This window comes from Hippocampus bargibanti, linkage group LG03 (genome assembly GCF_051943395.1).
Source record: "Hippocampus bargibanti isolate YZ-2025 linkage group LG03, ASM5194339v1, whole genome shotgun sequence".
Classification (NCBI taxonomy): Eukaryota; Metazoa; Chordata; class Actinopteri; order Syngnathiformes; family Syngnathidae; genus Hippocampus; species Hippocampus bargibanti.
The window spans coordinates 19,132,907-19,153,333 of record NC_142736.1 but is presented as its reverse complement, the minus strand read 5'-3'; the positions used below and the strand labels follow the sequence as shown (position 1 = coordinate 19,153,333).

General features: G+C 40.7%; 1 protein-coding gene across 2 annotated transcripts in view; it reads left to right on the top strand.

The window, feature by feature from the left end:
- Nucleotides 1–20,427, top strand: part of lmo1 (LIM domain only 1) — a 37,553-nt gene that overhangs the window by 12,389 nt on the left and 4,737 nt on the right. For both annotated transcript variants that reach the window (XM_088992413.1, XM_088992414.1), the window contains 2 exons: nt 3,418–3,631; nt 16,802–16,927. In XM_088992413.1, coding sequence (XP_088848539.1) covers nt 3,418–3,631; nt 16,802–16,927 — 340 coding nt within the window. The remainder of the gene's footprint in view (nt 1–3,417; nt 3,632–16,801; nt 16,928–20,427) is intronic.

Here is a 20,427-nt window from a genome sequence, read left to right as displayed (position 1 = left end):
TTGATTGAAAAAATAAACAGTTACTGTTGACTGTAAACATGTCCAAACATAAATAAATAAATAAATTGTTGCCTGCTCAACGAAACCTCCGTGGCAGAGGGCAGACCTCCTGCACGCATCCAATCAGAAATGTCACAGCAGCAGTGTTAGTTTGGTGAATGATGCTCAGTGGGAATGGATCGATAAGGTGGTAGCCCCGGTATTTACTTCTTCGTCTTGTGATAGTTTGGCCAAACTAGGACTGAACTATCTTCGCTCCACATCTTTAAAAATATGTTTAATTGTTTAAACCGACTTGTCAGTGTTTTCCTTGGGAGCTTTGAATTAGATGAACGATATTATCCCGAGCAAAGAACCAACACCAACACACTACTGTACACCAACACTACTGTATGGACATTGTCTGATTTCCCACTAAATACCTTGAAGTTCGCACTGGCTCAGTTGAGACACTTTTGAAACAACGTGGGTATTTGCAGGCCAAAATCAATGTTAGACTGACTGCAAAGACTAAAGCTAGCGCTGGTGTTTTACATTGATGAGTTGAGTGGGGCCTTCGCGCGCGCAGGCATTCAGCGGAGGAAGAATCCAGCCATTCTAAGACAGGTTAATCTTTGGAAGACTTGGCCTTTTCAAACAGGATGTTAAACACACATGTGATATGTATATGGAGAATTTGGTGGTCTCAACCAATTAGGAGTAGTTCTCCAAAGGTGGGGGAACAACCTTTTTGTATAATTAGTTATCTTATTTAAAGCAAAGATTTTGAATGGAATTCCTAATTAGTTGTCATGAAAGGCAAATTAAAAGAGTTTGGAGATCCTCAAGGGACTGAAATGTTTTCTTTTTGAAAAGACTTTAAAGCGCGCGCACACACACACAAAGTCATTCTCTCTCCTCATTATGACTGCTCTGTAGTTCTGTGGAAGCCTGTCAGAGGAGGATGGTTGGCATACCTGCAGAGAGCTCCCCTAACAAGCCATGAAATGCAAGTAGAAGAGGCTGCCCTCAACCACCGCCGCTTGAATTTGAAGCTTTTTACCTTCATTTGCACCTAACATTAGTATTTATAGCGAGTTTTTGTGATCATACTGCAGCGACTTCAAGGGGCCTGTTTATAGGACGTTGGGATGCAGGAAAGGCCAAACTCTAATTGATGGATTCCACTGCAGAACTAGACCAATTAGCCTCTGCTCTTCAACATCTAATAAATAAGATGTCTTCACACCACCAGACAACATGCTTATATAGAAATCCTGATGACAAATAGGATTATTTATTTCACTTCTGACTCAGACAATTTACACACAATCGATACACAATCGAGTTCTTTGACCATTTTAAATGCACATAATTTAAAAAAAAGAATGTTTCAACCGCGAGAGTTGATTTCATATCTTGGGGGTTGCAAAGTTGCCATCTCTGTAGTATTAGTGCAAAATTACCAACTACTTTTCAACAAAGAGAAATAAAATTTAAACGATTTAGAAGTATAAACGGATGGTAAAGAAGGAGTGAGCAAAATTTGCTAAAAATAATTTCTGAACTAAAACAAAACGAATGTTAGTTGAAATCATGTATATTCAGTGAAAGAAAACCAAGAAGTGAATTGATTCCAGTTGCCCAGAATGGCAAAGTTAGAGGAAGACTACACATGCATCTGCTCAATTTTTCATGCCAACGAGTTCATTTTCGTGAACAAAAATGTAGAGGCTATAGTTTGTTTTAGTTGCTGTGAGTTTAGCACTGTGACGTGGTTTAGTTTGGAGCCTCAGAATATTTTCTGTATGCAGTTTAGCACCGCTGTTCCACTTACAGCGTTTCTTTTGTTGAATAAATGTCAATACAAAGCCTAAAATCTATTTGGAACAAAAAAAAGTGGAAGATCACAATTGGTCGACAATTTTGTTCCTACAATTCAAATGAACAAATTGATCGTCACACTTCAATTGTCTAAGGAAATTTCTTCCTGTGTCCCATCATTGGCGTATACATTTATGCTCTTTGTCATTTCAAGGAAGAAATAGCTTTCACACACATGTGCCCGCACACACACAAACTAGTTCTTTGAGGGGCAAACATGATAACCAGAGTGAAACAGTGCACAGTGACGCTGAGTTTACAATTGGGCATCAAGCACAAACAGCACGTGAACGAAATCAAACATACCAGCCGCTTGGTTGTCAAACATTAGACATTTGCTCCTCTTCACTTATCTCTGAAACATAAAAACAGAGAGACACACAAAACTCAATTTCTCATCTTGGCCTTCATAGGTGGGTGGGTGAAGGCCAAATGCCAAATTCTAGCATGCCAAATTCTAGCAGCACCCTCCCTGTTTACCCCCCTTCCTCTGGGTGTTAAATTTTTTTGGGGGGTGGGGTGGGGACGAGTGGGTGTTTTGAAAGAGAGTGGCAAGTGGCGTCCACTGTGTGTTCTTTTAGATGGATCAATAGCTCAGTGTGTGAGAGAGTGTCTTAAGAGCTGTTGTGTGGTGCTCTCAGCTGTGGCAGACCTGTTAGTGCTGCAGAGGAGTGCTGCGCCCCTGCCTCGGTACCAGCAGTGGCCTGAGGGGGGCTTTTAGTACGAACACAAATGTCAGCCACACATAGACTATTAGTGTTTAGTGCAGTTATTAAATGGACTTTATTTGTCCTTTAGGAGGCTAAAAGGCTCACTTAAAGGGGGTCTGCGTGACACCGGGACAATTTGTGAGTTGGGTAACTTTGGGTTCGCTCATTCCAGACACATGAGCACAGATAAGTGTCAAGCCATGCATGTGTGTGTGTGTGTGTGTGTGTGTGTGTGTGTGTGTGTGTGTGTGTGTGTGTGTGTGTGTGTGTGTGTGTGTGTGTGTGTGTGTGTGTGTGTGTGTGTTTGTTTGCTAAAACGCACTTAGGCCATAACATATCTCACTGGGGTCTGGTAGTAGCGTGTTTTGTGGTCAGAGGCTTTTTAAAAGGTTAATGTTAATCTATTCCAAACAAAACCCATGAGGAGCTTTTACAGCTCTGGACAGTTCAGTGAAATGGACTTGATGAAATGGTAACTCATGCACTACACTGCCTTCTGTAAGTACCACAATAAGCAAAATAGATCTCAGATTTGATGTATTATGTATTGGGCTTCCTCGCTACTGCTAGCGATCATGTACCGTGAGTGTTACAGCGTGTTCTTGGTGGAACGAGCAAGTGAAGGGTTGGTCGTCCAATGTGACCCGCGTGTTTATCTACTGTACACGGAAGAGTGTTTTCTTTAATGCATATGAAGCAGGTCGGCGGTGTGCCGCCGTTGCACGTGAGGCCATGCTTAGACGCCTGCGGAATCAGCCCCCTTATCAAAAAGAGAACATGAAAAGTCACTCGGGTTCCCGCGGCCGTAAATCACGCCTCGCTGTTTGTCTCCTTATCACTCCAGGTGTGCCGATGCTCTCCGTCCAGCCCAAAGGGAAACAGAAGGGGTGCGCTGGCTGCAATCGCAAGATTAAAGACCGCTACCTACTCAAAGCCCTGGACAAATACTGGCATGAGGACTGTCTCAAATGTGCCTGCTGCGACTGCCGCCTTGGGGAAGTGGGCTCCACCCTTTATACGAAAGCCAACCTCATCCTGTGTCGTCGGGACTACCTGAGGCAAGAATGGCACACAATCACTTCACCGCAGTCGCTGCAAACACAAAGGACGGCATTAAAACGCGGTACACGTTATATGAGAGGATCGCCAAAGTTTTATTCGTCACGAAGTGGCGGGTAGAAGTTGCATATTGTACTGGAGGCACCATTCACGGACACTTCTAAAAAAAATTTTTTTGTTTTTGATATTGTGAAATCCATCCAGGCAAAAGCAACACTCAGCAGAGTAGTTTCAATGCGGAACTGGCTTTTTAATACTTAAAGCTACATCTGAACTTCTTTGGCAATGCATTCCATCTCCCGTGAAACACATTACTTTTGTGGAAAAGCAATTACAAGAAGTTCAAAAACGATTTCTCAAACAATAGGATGCTTTTTTTCAAAAATTCTGACATTTGTTTTGTTTTTTTGTCTTAAGCAGTCACTCCAAAAAGATCAAGGTCAAAGCGAAACACAAATCCCAACAAATTAGTTTCACTTCACATGTCATATGCTGCCAGGGCTTTCTAGGTTTTTCGTATTTAACTCATTCACTGCCATTTCCGAATGTATTTGTGAATTGAAAATATGACGTGGAGTGTCATTCCCGAATTTGTTTGGGTGTTGGTTTTTATTGCTGGTTGGTTTGCCGATAAGTCGCTGATCAGACCTATTGCAATGTTTTTCCCTCCCACGAGGCGGCAGCATTTGACTTTTTTCCATCCATTTTAGAGCTTTGTTCCAGCTTCAGCTGTTGTTAAGGCACTATATAGTGCACTGTATTTTGGACAGCCACCCTCATTTCAAGCTCATATAACTCCAGGCCCATATAATGTAGGAATTAACTTTTTCTGACTAGTGTCAGGTTTCTTACGCTGCATTGAATGTTTATGTAGTCCTAAAACTCAATATTCTGTGGGTTCTGCAATTTGACTAAAATTGAGAAAAACCCTGGCTCTGGAGTGGACACATATTTGCACATCGTCTGCCAGTGAAAGAACACCTTTTTCTCGCGACCTCACCAACCTGTGGCCTGTGCATTACACTGTTTTCAATGTTTTAACATTTTTGATTTTACCACTAGTACATGAAATTTCCAAAGCCCTCAGAAATAAGATCTGTAATAACCATGTACAACTGTCCATTAATGTTCTGTTGTGCCCCCTACAGTTAAAGTATGAATAATGTAAGCTAAAGTGATAAACGTAATTATAGAAGCCAAGCGAAGGATTGCAGTAGATAAACATCAATGTAGATTTATGAAGAAAATGCGTTATTTTATTTCACTGTCGTGAACAAATGGTGCTTAGAAATAAAATGTATTTTTTTTATTCTTAAAAGCACAGTGAGAAATGTGTTTTGTTGCAATTTAATATTTGACTGGTAGATGAATGGTGTCGCCATATCGCACACTGCACTGTATATCAGCCAAAAAATGCAGTCACGTATCAAATGAGGTTACACAGCAAAATCATCTTTCTTGGTATACACTATGCATCGTGTTTCACAAAAATAATTATCTGAATGGAAAATGTGATATTTATCCGTGGCTGGAAAGCAAATGGTGAAGACTCTCTGTCACCAAAAGGTTCATTTAACTTGCATCAGTGATAGTGCTACAATAAATACAACATAACATGTCTATTTCACCAATATAATTCCAAAGCAGTCTGGGCTCACCATTGTGATAATAGAGTGTACAGCGTGGATGTGTGTGTGTGTGTGTGTGTGTGTGTGTGTGTGTGTGTGTGTGTGTGTGTGTGTGTGTGTGTGTGTGTGTGTGTGTGTGTGTGTGTGTATAAGCATGCACTGTCCAAAATCACAATGTTTTCAAGAAAGCTGTTAGTAGCTGTCAAAAAGATTCACACACATTGCCCTCGTAAGCAAAAGACCTGCCATTTAGAGTGCTTTCGGGAGCTGACATGATTGCAGCAAACAGATGACTACTCAAATCAATTTTAGCTGTCTTGGTATTCATTGTTCCAGGTTCTTTTGTTTCTTGTTTTTTTCTGTTTACATGAACGAGTGTGCGACGAATGTCATGTCAAGTGAGCTGAACGAAACCTCAAGGTGGCCTTGTTGCCTCACCAGGGTCTTTGTCTCTGTAGACACACACGCACACACACACACACACACACACACACACACACACACACACACACACACACACACACACACACACACACACACACACACACACACACACACACACACACACACACACACACACAGTCTTCTGATGCCCCTACCATCTGCTAGTTAAATTAAACATGACCATTTCCTGAGCGTTAAGTCACATTCCCAATGAGATCGGACCACTTATCCGTGAGGGAATCCCCCAGAGGCTGACTTAGGGATGCCTGTGCCCTTGCTACCCGCCCCCTCCTCTTTAAAACCCCCTCCCCTGCAAAGTCCTCCCCCATTCACCAATTCCCCTTCTGCCCACGTCTGTCCAACCCCTCATTGATAGGCTCAGCCTTCTTACTTCAGGTTTTAATTGGTTCATTATTGTGATTTTGAGCAAAATGCGCCAACTGCGCTCATCATTTCAAATAACCACAAATATTCTAGTTTAGAATATCTTCCTCAACTCTTCCCTCGTACTTACAGATGGTCTGAGAAAGTCTACACCACATTATTCAAACGTTATAGTTTGTAAGCCAAGTTTTCACTGTAGCAGTATTTAACACAACCTCTTTGGGCTTCTTCTAGAATACAATAACATATCTGTAAAAGCCTACCAGAAGAACGAAGCAATATTTGGTGTTAACGAGAGATACTTAACTCATTCACTGCCAGGTGATGTGCAAATATGTGTCCACTCCCATGCCAGTGTTTTTTTTATTTTCGCTCAAATTGCAGAGCCCACAGTTTTAGGACTACATAAACATTCAATTCAGCGTAAGAAACTCTTTTCTTTCATCAGACAAAAAAGAGTCAATTCCTAAATCATATGGGTCTGGTGTTATCTGACCTTGAAATTGGGGTGGCTGTACAAAATACAATCCAATCTCTCTCTCTATGTATGTATGTATGTATGTATGTATGTATGTATGTGTGTGTGTGTGTGTGTGTGTGTGTGTGTGTGTGTGTGTGTGTGTGTGTGTGTGTGTGTGTGTGTGTGTGTGTGTGTGTGTGTGTGTGTGTGTGTGTGTGTGTGTGTGTGTGTGTGTGTGTGTGTGTGTGTAGGTAGGTAGGTAGGTAGGCATGTATATGTATTTGATTATATTTTGAACAGACACCCCAATTTAAAGGTAGGATAACTCCAGACCCATAAAAACGGTTGTTTCAAAATTCTGTTGTGCTTTACAGGTTGTGGGTCACATTAATAGGGGAATATGATTTTAAATGATGAATCTTGTACTCTGTTTTTGAGGAACACATTTAGACAGGAGTGTGGAGACATTTTACGTCCACTGTGGCTTACTTGGGGCCCCCATGACGTTCTTCTTGCTTCTCAGATTTTCCCCAGACCTACAAGGAGCCCATAGCCAACTCCAGAGGCGCTTGGTGATGTTACACAAAGATAGGCCATTACTATCCATTAGATCACACCCTTAGTTAATGGTTTTAAGAAGCAGTAAGAGCTCCACTAAGCCCCCCGTGCTGCCCCCAGAAGGGACAGACAGAGCAGACGAAGTAATAATAAATGGGAATATGAAGAAGTGAAGGCAAAAATCATGAAGCGGAGAGTTCTGTCTGTAAAAATATATCGTCTGAAAGGATACTGTGAATATGAAACACTTCTACGTACATTAACCCCGGGCGAGATGTTGAGGTCAGAGATGGGGTGTAAAAGGGAGACGGCTGAAGAAAATCAAGAATTCTTAACAGCAAATTATGGATTTTTGAAAATAAAGTGGGCTTCACACTCCGTTCTTAGTCAGGAGTGCCTGCTCTTCAGAATGAAACGACACTTAATGGCCAGAGCCGTTTGACGAATTGATATTAAAAACCTTGCTTTGGGTGTCGTGCCGATTGTTTTGACGTCGACAGTCTCCTTCCCCTCTTCCTCTTTGCTGCCTCTTCGGTGAACTCAGATGAAGGCATCCCTCACCTGCAGTAATGAAGCTAAATACCTGCACTGGATTAGCCTTCTGTACGCCTTTAAAAACAAGCCGGTGGATCAAACACACTTTGGTTACTTCCCAGGCTTTGGAACTCTGCCATGCTCCCATTAATTATTATAGGAGCTCCATCTGTGATTGTCCTTCAGTGGCATTAGCAGTTTATTGAATGCACTCACGCACTTCTGAATCTTCATCACACACGTACACACATCTGTGCCACGGTCCCCCAATGCCCTCCAAATGATTGCACTACAGAAAGTTCAGAAATACAATACCCTTTTTCGTTTTTTAGACCTACTGTTATCACTAAAGGATAATAACATATTAATTAGGTGTTTCATTTATGCCAAGGGCTCTGTATCATATAACTCCACCCGAGGCTTGACGATCTAGTTGTGGTTTTATTATCTGCACCAAATTAATTTAATCTCCTGTTTCATATATAAGACAGGCCCTAATAGTCACCCACTTATCAAACGGGCAGCATAATTAACAGAAAGAGGAAAATGTTTCCAAGATAATGAACAGTACAATTTATCCACAAACTGCTGATGGGGATGATAGCTCCAGCTGGGCTGGCCGCCTTTCCAAATCCGTAATGTGCTGATGACAAACTTGAACAAAGTACCTAGAAGGGATACGGAAGTACAATGGTGCCATGATATAGGAGATTAATTTATTTTGTGACCACACTTGTAAATTAATTTCACGCTTTTCTCAGATCACCTTTTTCCATTAATCCAACAGATCCCATACACAAAGAACCCCACCCAATCAAAAAAATGCATTGTGCATGTATACATTGTGCATGTATACTTGATGCAAAAAGATATCAACCCAGCTAAACAGATCACAATTGATGAAGAACTAGGTACAATTATCACAGAGAAAGCACCTACAATGGACCATTCCTCAAGATGGTGAAAGAAGCCTACGTTCCTCATCAAGTGTTTAATGCTGAGGAAACCGGACACTCCATTCCATCAAGCCATTAACGACCATCACAAAGGCAAACAAAATGACTTTCTTGTACAGTACAGTTTATTTCTTTAATCACAATACTATAGCACATTTATTATACATAAAATAAGGTGTATTTTGTGTAGTTTTAAGGCTTAGAAAATTTGAAAGTAGAAAATTATGTTTTATGGGGACCTGGGAACGGATTATTCTCATTTTGATGGTTTCCTATGGGAAATTAATTTTTGGGATATACACTTTTCGCCTTACACCCTCTGTCTTGGAACCAATTAAGTTTGTAAGCCAAGGTCCCACTGTAATATGCATTCCGGTCTTAAAAAAAGGCAATGTACGGAGCCATTGTGAGAGATGAAAGCTTTTTACATAAGTAACATAGCACACTGATGAAACGAAAGGCGGCACTCTTTTCAATAAAGGCTCCTTGAAGTTTGACAATAGAGAAAGGATAGTAGAGTTTCTCCGATTCCTTACTCCTTCCCAACGTCAGCACACAAGTTAAAGCCTTCTGGCACCACACTCGAGGACTTTACAGTTGATTACTAGGTCATTATTTAACTCTCGTGGCTTTCTCACATGGTGGTATTTTATTCTGCCGTGCTTTGCCGTTGCAAATGTGAATACTTTTGTCTGACCACGTCTGTGGTGAAGATGAGATGACTTTTTGCCCGAGTGTCATTCCTTAAAACATTGAAGTGACACTGTCCGCGATTTTGTCACCTCTGATTCCTCATAAAATGTGATTTCCTCTGCATTTAGTCCATATACTACATAACTAATTACAACAATGGAGCTTAAAATGTGATTCTTTGAGCATAAAAAAACAAGGACTGAAAGAGAATGCAGAAAAAAAAGAACAAATAACAAGTAGAATATCATCATTCATAACATTATCATTGTTGGTAATTGGGCAGTAAGATGCCCCGTGGTATTTGTTACAAATCATCCTGGGGAGATACTGCCACAGAATTGAATACATCTGCATCATCTCATGACATCCTGTACAAGAGCAAACTCAGCCTTTTCCACGATTTTAACACTTAATTGAGATCAACGTTCAGTTAAAGTGTGTTTATTAATGTGTTTAATGGCTTGTGGTGATGTGTCACTGGGCTGCACTGTGCCCAATGGCTTTTCTAAAATTAAATTCACCCTTTTCGAATGCATTGACGAAGACTTCGCTTTTATATGAAGCTCATTTAATTGTGTAGTTGTGTCTAATATTGCATCAAGCGAGTGCATAGTCAGTGACAAACTGAAAGAAGCAATTTCACTGTCACATCTGTTCAGCTCAATCCAAATAAATGAATCCCAGAAGTGTTTAGTTTTAATGAGCTTTTTATGCTTTGGACCTCAATATAGTGCAGATGATTGATTGACAAATTCAGATGACCTGGAATGTAATTAGATATACTTTACATGGCATCACACACATGAGGTAGAATGAAGAACTTCCCTTTGGAGACCATTGGTTCAGTTTGTCCATATAAAAAGAGGGATTAAATGCTTGTGCACTTTTACAACTAAGGCTAAACACTATATTTAAATAATATGATGAACCAACACACACACACACACACACACACACACACACACACACACACACACACACACACACACACACACACACACGCACCCACCCACACGCACACACCCACACGCACACACACACACACACACACACGCACACACACACACACACACACACACACACACTAAAACAACACTTCCGCAAGTATAACAAATGTAAAGGGTTAAAATGTATTACCATAGTAGTGTTAAGTATTGAAAAAGGAGGGGAAAGATTTTAATCCCGAGAATGTATATTTCGCATAATTATGAGTCACTGGAACATTGATTCGTGTTTACAAACTGGTCTTGAGAGTCACGCCACATTCACACAGACTGAATCATTACAGACTCTAAGGGGACATTCAATATACAGTAAAGTCTCGTTATATCGATACTCTCGGGAGTCGGAAAAAATATCGATATAACCGGACTATCGATATATCCGATCCTGCGGCATGTAAATTTTCTCCTTGCGTTCATAGAAATAGTATCGTAATAAGCAGTACTATCGATATAACCGATATCGATATAACGAGACTTTACTGTATTTGCATACAGTATAAACATATACTGTATCAGAGGTTGCTATTTTTTCAAAGATAATATACACTGTATTTATTTAAAATTATCTATGGATTCAAATCACAGAATATACAGAACTAGTTCGAAGGCCACTATTGCCGGAACTATCAGCACTACAACCGGAGGCAACTGTGAACTTTCCTTCAGACATACCCGTTTTACACAGTCACTCCTCTACACCAGGTGATGTAACATCTGAAATCAAATCCCTCACATATCATACTTTAAAAACTCATCGGATGAACTGGTTGAAATCGAATCAACCAAACGTTTTATTACTTTATTGTCTTGCGTTGCATGCATACATATACCGGTACATGCACAGTAAATAGTATGTATTGAACATATGAGTGAATGCATGCCTAAATAAATTGCTTTCTGATCGAGAATTATTAGAAATTGCAGCACATCAATAATACAGAAAACATTGTATTACTTGCCTTTTTCTGCATCAGACTCTTGATATAATGTGAATGAACTAAATGATAACTTCATTCAATTTAAACTGGCATTTCACCAGGATTCATCAGTGTGCGGCATCCCATCCATCCATCCATCCATCCATCCATCCATCCATCCATCCATCCATCCATCCATCCATCCATTTACTGTTCCTATTCATCCTCACAAGATTCCAGAAGCATGCTGGAGCCTATATCCAACTGTCTTTGGGCAGTAGGCAGAAGACATCCCAAATCAATTGTGAGCCTATCCCAGGGCACGAAGCCTACTTAGGCACGGGAAGAAAATGCAAATGCTGGAATCAAACTTGGTACCACTGTACTGTGAGGTTGATTCACAAATCACTCGTCCATCGGGCCACTGCGACATTATTTTTAAAGAAATGATGAAATCAAAATTAAATGACAATCGAAGCATTTATTTTGTTCTTACACCAATGCGCCGTGGTATACCATTACATTTTATCCCAGCATCCTACATTGTTCACCCAAACAATCCGGTTGGAATACGTTGTATTGTTTTTACAAATTTAATGAGTGATCTGGTATCTGAAAACCACCACGATCATCAACACAAAATCATGGGAATTGTTTCACACCAGATTTGTAAGAACACGATGCAAGTCTGTTCGTCATTGCACTCAGCAAGTTAAGAATCGCCCTGACAAGCGAAATCCTCATTTGACATCCATGGATTTTTAATCAGAGTACTATCCATGCGTTCATAAGATAAAGATTTCTTCATTTAGCCACTGTAAAGATCAATTCTTATTTATAATCAATCTGTGTCTCAGCTGACATACACACCTTGGAGCCTTATGTTTGACATGCTGTTTTGCATTGCGCAATGTTGTTATGGTGTACCATTGCTTCCCATCAGGCTCCACTCAAGAGAGCAGGAGTGTTTTTTTTTTTTTTTTTTTTTTCAGTTCAACTCCAGACGCTTTTAGCTTCACCCCAATGTAAATGTGTTTGAATGTATCTCTCCAGCTCTTATCTCCTCTTAGCAAGAAAAAAAAGCCAGATTGTACCATGAACCTCTTCTGATGGTATAACCCAGACTCATCATTTACTGGTGGAAATACCACGCGCACTGTCAGATCAGCACAATTTCATATATTTTGCCTCTGAATTTGTTGGTGTAGAGAGAACAAAATGGGCAGAGTATTTGCCTGCCATGTAGCAAATAAAATTGAAGAACAGATCAGCTTAGCGGGAATGAAAAAGATCCTTCATCATTTAAAACCAGTGAGGTTATTCAGAGGGACGTGGCATGCTTATGGACTGTGCTATCATTGAACTGTGTGTGGATTTCATTGCACATCTACATAAGGGTAATCTTTTTTGTGTGTTTTCTAAATGAGAAAATACAAATGGGTTCCTTCAAATGGTTTTATTTCACCATCTGACCAAAATAGCCCGACTCCAAACGGCTTTATTTATGTGTCATGCTATAGCATTCATAGATGTGTATATAGATAGATTGTTTATTGTTGTTTTTTGCTTAGAATTGTGAGCAAAAGTTTAGATGTACATGTGAGATAATGGCAGCAAACTCAACTCACAACGAGCAAAGACTTGAACTGTTCATTGCCATCACCCATTGGATTTTCCTTTAATACGAAACATAAAGCAAAGAGAATTACTGTTTGCGCATTTAAAATAATATGACTTTACCGAGACAGGGGTCATTAGGTTAATGGTAGCACACAATGCAAAAAATGCCGTAGATGGGGTAAGAAATAGCAAAAAGCAACTTGTTTCAAAAGACTGTCAAACAATACTTCCAGGCATATATACAATACGTTATCTTTTGTTAAAAACAAATACAACTACTACCGTTGTAAGATTTCCAAAACTGTTTAAAAACTCTTCTTTTTCCCATGCGTGCCACATCCAGCACAAGTGTGGCATTTCCATTGATGTCAGTGGGGAAATTTGATCGAAGATATAAGTGTTTAGAATTTGATTCTTTAGTTAAGTTGAAGTGTAATGAAAACTGACACATTAACAACGTTAATTAGATGTACACTCAAAACACAAAAATGTTTAACCAAACTATGTACTGTATTAACCTAAGTCTGCTGGTTTAATGCTAAAACACAATGTTGCATGCCTGAAAGGACAACCGACGCCAAGTTGTGTCCATAATTTGTAAAATCCCTTCAAATGACTTCTACTCAGCGTATTTTACAAAGATCCCACCGCGTGTGGCTATATTTTACATTTTAAGACTCGCACTGAATATTCCGGAGGTCTTGTTTTTGAGTTGATGACGAGTCCTGACATCACGTCACGGAAGGAACACCCCTGACCGAGAAAGGACATACTGTCACAGTCCTTTCATCACCTCAATGCATTTTGCGGTACTTTGTTTGGTGTGAAAAACTTCGTGTTGCTTCATGGCGAAATTAGAAGGAAAACATAAATAACGCGATGGTAAATTGTTATGTGTTACACCGAAAAACTCTGATATTATTTGACCCAAAAAAATTGATACTATTTGACAAAAATGCCAAGGAGCTTTGTCGCCATCTTTTGGGTGCTACATTTCTCTCCAGATGCCTCAAAATGACACAAAATAAATTCTTTAATCGATTGCAAACATGTATGCTTTCCTATTCAGAACTATTTGAATCATATTCATAACTGGATGAGTAACAAGAAAGCATTTTCTCTGAATCTGAAGCCATTGTTTTGATTCTCGAGCAAGGCAAGACGTCTTGGCGTGACACCACGAACAAGGGGGCGGGACCTTCTGAATCTGGACACTTCCTGTTTCAAATTGAAGTACTTTTTAAACACTGTCATTTCTCTTGGTGTTTTGCATTTGACTAAAAATATCATCCTGCGTGTTTTGGGTATTTTAGATGTTATAAAACGTTTTCTGTTGTCAGCTAGGAAACAAAAAAGGAATGTCGGTTGACCTTTAAATGGTTCACATGAATAAGTGTGAAGGCAAAGGTAGTTCTAAACTTTCACCTACTCTTCACATCACACACAACAAAAGAGTTGTCAACATTATATATTTCTAAGCGAAAATATTCAACCAAACCATTCGGTATGATGTTACTGATAGTCATGTATTCTCTCTGCTGAGGAGAGAACAGTCTCTTCTCTTATTTAAGCTGCATCCAGTAGAGCTTGGAGTTGCCCAGTATGTTGCGGCACAACAAAGTCTTTAACTTAACGTTGTACACTATACTTCTCATGATTTCATCCTACATCTACACTCGTGTTAAGAAGGTTTGAAACAGGAAGTGGTAAAAACCTTCTTCCCTCCTCCGTTGATAGCATTTGTACACGCCGTAGTAAACCATTGACTGTTACACAGTTTTTGTCACACTATTTCTGCTTTACACCCTCTGAATCCTTCTGGGTGAACATAACAGCACTTTCACTCTCCTGTTTCTTTCCTGGAACTCCACTCATTGTGCCCTGCGATTGGCTGGCAACAATTCAGGGTGTCCCCCGCCTCGTGCCCGAAGACAGCTGAGATAGGCTCCAGCAACCCCCGCGACCCTAATGAGGAATAAGCGGTACGGAAAATGAGATGAGATGAGAGAAGTGCACCCAAAAGCTTTAAATTTTCATTTATAAGTCCATTTTAAAACTCTCAAGGACACTTTACAGTCACAGGATAAGTTTTTCTGCGGGTGATCAGCGGCAGCCACACGCGCCAGCATTCACTCAACCCAGAAGTAATGCACACATAATATAATAATAATCTTAATATGATAATTTGATAATAATACATTTATTTCAATAATACAGTAAAGTCTCGTTATATCGATATTCAAGGGAGTCCGAAAAAATATCGATATCACCGGGACTATCGATATATCCGACCCTGTTTGCATGTAATTTTCTCCGTGCGTGCATAGAAATAGTATCGATATAACCGGGACTATCGATATATCCGATATAATGAGACTTTACTGTAATACATGTCATTTATAAGCGCCTTTCAAAACTCTCAAGGTCACTTTACAGTCACAGGATAAGTTTTTCTGCGGGTGAGCAGCGGCAGCCGCACGCGCCAGCGTTCACTCAACCCACTCATAGAACGCTAACTACAGTAAAGTCTCGTTATATCGATATTCAAGGGAGTCCGAAAAAATATCGATATAACCGGGACTATCGATATATCCGATATCGATATAACGAGACTTTACTGTATATCTATATTAACGCAACCAATGCCACTATTGTAACTGTCTAATAGTGGCTTGTTATCGACCTGATTAGTTGACTCCAGGAACAGGGCTGACGACAATATGGAGAGGTAAAAACCAAATAGGCATAAAAGGGACACACGACAAGAAAAAACTGACACACATTTTAAACCTCAGATCCTGTTTTAAAAATATTTTGCTGCGAAAACAGTTAGCAGTATATGTCTGAATTAAATTTAAAAACATCAGTGTCACTTTAACTCATTCACTGCCATTCCCGAATTTATTCGTGAATTGAAAATATGACGTGAAGCACCATTCCCGAATTTGTTCCAGTTTTGATTATTCTTGCTGGAGTGCTGAAAATGCGCTGGTCAGACCTCAGTTTTTTCCCTTCCACAAGTGTGGGGGCTTTTGTACAGCCGCCCCCACTTGCTCCTCATATTACTCTAGACACAAATAACTTAGGAATTAACTCTTTTTTTTCTGATGAAAGAAGAGAGTCTCGGGTTTCTTATGCTGCATTGAACGTTAATGTAGTCCTAAAGCTCAATATTCAGTGTGTCCTGGAATTTGAGTGAAAATGAAAAAAAAAATGGCAGTGGAGTGGACACATTTTTGCACATGTGAATGGCTTGTATACAAATTGCAATAATAATCAGAAAAACATACTAAGCAATAAAAACACTTTTTTTTCCACAATCTTTGCATCGTTTTGTAGTAACTTAACTTGGATATTTGAGGGGGAAGTGTTACGTATGACAAAAGAGCCAAGAGACATCATGTGTGTACAGTTCAATTTGAACATGTGTAAACAAGATTAGAAAAGTGACATTCTTGAAGTCAGAACCACTGTAATCTGAATATGTCAAAATTAAAAACATTTAGAAAAGGGTGTCTATTTATGGAAAAAAATGTTTGAACTTGCAGCTTCATTATACAGCAAAACCCAGCTGGCTTTGCTTTGCAGATCGAGACATTAGTTCTTTTTCATTTGGGAGAAACAAAACAATTTGAGCAGCCCGAATGATTTACCTCAGAGTTGTTTTTGTTGTTTTTGCATTGTACAAAGGATATATTGTATGCTCTCAAGGCGATTAAAGCCATGTGATCATTTTAATTAGATCATTAGGCGAGAAATAAGATCAATGTTTGTTTCTCTCATTAACTCCAACATCGAGCAGGCGGCAGGAAAATGTGTGGATTTCATATTGCCATTCAGCCCCCCCACCTACTTTTTTTCCCAAATTCTTTTTTTGTCACGCTCGCTGTCAGTATATTTTCTCTGCTCTTATATTCCATCAAGGTAAAGGAAAGCTAGGTTAATCTGTGTCTGTGCTCTCTGTCTTGCAGGCTCTTTGGTACGACGGGAAACTGCGCAGCCTGCAGTAAACTGATTCCAGCCTTTGAGATGGTGATGAGAGCCAGAGATAATGTTTACCATTTGGACTGTTTTGCCTGTCAGCTTTGTAACCAGAGGTAAGGAATAGGCATAAAAAAGGAGCGTTAAAGACGGCTGATCGCTTTTCAACCTCAGAAGATGCAGAAATAGCTTCTCTTTTCATGTGCAACCCAGTTGACTGTCTGGTTTGACAAGTGCAGGCCGCACCGGCAGAAGCCAGAGCTAAAGTGTGTTGTAAAAATAAAGGTTACCGCATTGTGTTTGTAATGGACTGCTAATTATTTTTCTGGTCACACACTGGCAGCAGTTTGCGGCTCGATCTGTGAATCTAATTGCAAGGACGCGGCAACATTAGCTCTTCAGAGGCAGCCTTGTCGCTGCCTGCATGAGCCTAGGTGTAAAAAGCTCTTTTCTTAGTCAGGAAACAAGCATCAAATTGGGGTGAACACAAAGCCTTTACAAAGAATATGACATATCCTAATACTGCTTTTTCCCCCTCCTATTACAATACTGTTGGTAATGGCGCCGGTCTGGGAGCAGAATGTCCTTTGCATGCTTGTCAGGGGTGCTGTGACCCTGTTCTTTTGCACAGCACAAACCCATTAACCTTGTGCGGGCCACATTCAGTTACCATAGTGAACACCTGCTGTAAGGGAATTATGACCGTACTCTCTCTCTCTCCTCTCACTTGGAAGATACAGTGTCACCTGGCACAGTCATGACAGCATGGCACGTAACCAAAGCCAACCGCTGTTCGGCAATAGTTTAGCTCTTCCTGCATTGCACTGTCACATAAACAGACACGGAATTGTCTTGAGATACGACATTTTTTCAAGATACGATCTGTCATGCGGCCAATTTTTTTTCTTCACGCCATTAAGAGCAATACAGTACTATGGCGTAGAAGGGAATCCGAGTCTGAGACATTTCCCATAATGCTGAGCTGTACTCACAATTATCACCCTTGCCTGTTATCTAGCCTCTTTAATGTGTTATTCTGTTCAGACATGGTGTCATCATTAAGGTGGTGTCATTTCTTGTCATGAACAGTTAAATTCTTGCGAATCTCTCACCCTGAGTTACAAAGTTAGCGCAATTAATGACACTCTGGTCTTTCACAGGATTAATGAATCATGTGAATATTTGTACCATGAACTAGTTTCATGATAGTTGTCATAGAAGGCAAAGTTCTCAATGTGCTGTTGTAAAGAATGACTTCATTAAATCTCGCAACGCTTCGTAAAGTTTTTTTTTTATTTTGTTGTAATTTTTGATCAAATACACTAAGAGTAGTGAATCAGAATAAGAATCATCTTTATTGCCAAGTATGTAGAACACACAAGGAATTTGTTTCCGGTAGAACACGCTGCACTAGTATCGTCGTCAAAAAAACTGCTAAGTGGCACTATACAGTTCCATTTTGGCTACTGTTGAAAAAAGTTCAGTTGCATTGACGGTTTAACTCATTCACTGCCATTCAATTTATTCGGGCATTGTAAAGCACGACGTGGAGCGCCATTACCGAATTTGTTCGGGTTTTGCTGTTTTTTGCGGGGGTACCGATAAACCACCAGTGAGACCTCTGGCAATGTTTTTCCCTTCCATGAGGGGGCTCCTTTTGCGTTGTGTTCAAGTTAACGCTTTGTTACAGCTTCAGCTTTTGTTAAAGCGCTCTCTCTCTCTCTCTCTCTCTCTCTCTCTCTCTCTCTCTCTCTCTCTCTCTATCTCTCTCTCTCTCTCTATATATATATATATATATATATATATATATATATATATATATATATACATATATATATATACACATATATACATATATATATATACAGTAAAGTCTCGTTATATCGATATTCAAGGGAGTCCGAAAAAATATCGATATAACAGGGACTATCGATATATCCGACCCTGTTTGCATGTAATTTTCTCCGTGCGTGCATAGAAATAGTATCGATATAACCGGGACTATCGATATATCCGATATCGATATAACGAGACTTTACTATATATATATATATATATATATATATATATATATGTTCCAGTAGCCCATTTTTCATCAGGGTGCTCTGGTTCCCCAGCACCTGACGCAGACCTTGTTTGGCCGGGCGACGTCTGAGCCGGCATGTCATTCCATTTATTGTCTCTCATCATTGTATGAGGTAGGCATTAGCGTGAAGGGTCTTGCCCAAGGACCCACATTGGATGATGTCATTGTGCTCATTTTCTCTGCCAGAAGTGGGATTCGAACCCTCGTCTCCCTTATGCCAAACTGATGCCTTATCAACTGAGCTATCCAGCCGCTATAGGAGGAGGAGGAGGCAAGTCCTCAGAAGCCAGCTCAATGGCAAGAACAAGACCCGGGCAATAAACAGCTATGCCCTGCCAGTGATCAGATACCCTGCAGGAATAATAAGGTGGCCAAAGGAAGAGATTCAGACCACGGATGTTAAGACCCGAAAACTCCTCACCATGCACGGAGGGTTCCATCCCAAGTCCAGCACCCTGAGACTGTACACAAGCCGTAAGGAAGGAGGCCGGGGACTAGTGAGTGTGAGAGCCACTGTCCAGGATGAAACATCCAAGCTCCATGAATACATCAAAGAGAAGGCTCCAACGGATGATGTACTCAGAGAATGTCTCAGTCAATGGGGAACAGAGGATGAGGTGCTGGAAGAGGGACAATCATGGGAGGAAAAGCCCCTACACGGGATGTACCACCGAACCATAGCAGAAGTGGCTGATCTCAAGAAGTCCTATCAGTGGCTAGAGAGGGCTGGCCTAAAGGACAGCACAGAGGCACTCATCCTGGCTGCCCAAGAGCAGGCCCTGAACACCAGAGCCATAGAGGCAGGGATATACCACACCAGACAAGACCCAAGGTGTAGGTTGTGCAAAGAGGCACCTGAGACAATCCAACACGTAACTGCAGGGTGTAAGATGCTGGCAGGGAAAGCCTACATGGAGCGCCATAACCAGGTGGCTGGCATAGTCTACCGAAACATCTGTGCGGAGTATGGACTGGAAACCCCAAGGTCAAAATGGGAAACACCTCCCAAGGTGGTGGAGAATGACCGAGCAAAAATCCTGTGGGACTTCCAGATACAGACTGACAAGATGGTAATGGCCAACCAACCAGATATCGTGGTCATAGATAAAGGGGAAAGGAAAGCCGTTGTCGTGGATGTAGCGGTCCCGAGTGATGGGAACATCAGAAAGAAGGAACATGAGAAAATCGAGAAATACCAAGGGCTCAGAGAGGAGCTGGAGAGAGCCTGGAAGGTAAAGGTGACAGTCGTGCCTGTGGTGGTCGGAGCACTTGGGGCAGTGACCCCCAAACTCGACGAGTGGTTGCAACAGATCCCGGGAACAACATCGGATATCTCGGTCCAGAAAAGCGCAGTGCTGGGAACAGCACGGATACTGCGCAGAACCCTCAAGCTTCCTGGCCTGGTAGAGGACCCGAGCTGAAATGGGGACAGACACCACCCATGGTGGGTGAGACGAGGATTTTTATATATATATATATATATATATATATATATATATATATATATATATATATATATATATACAGTGA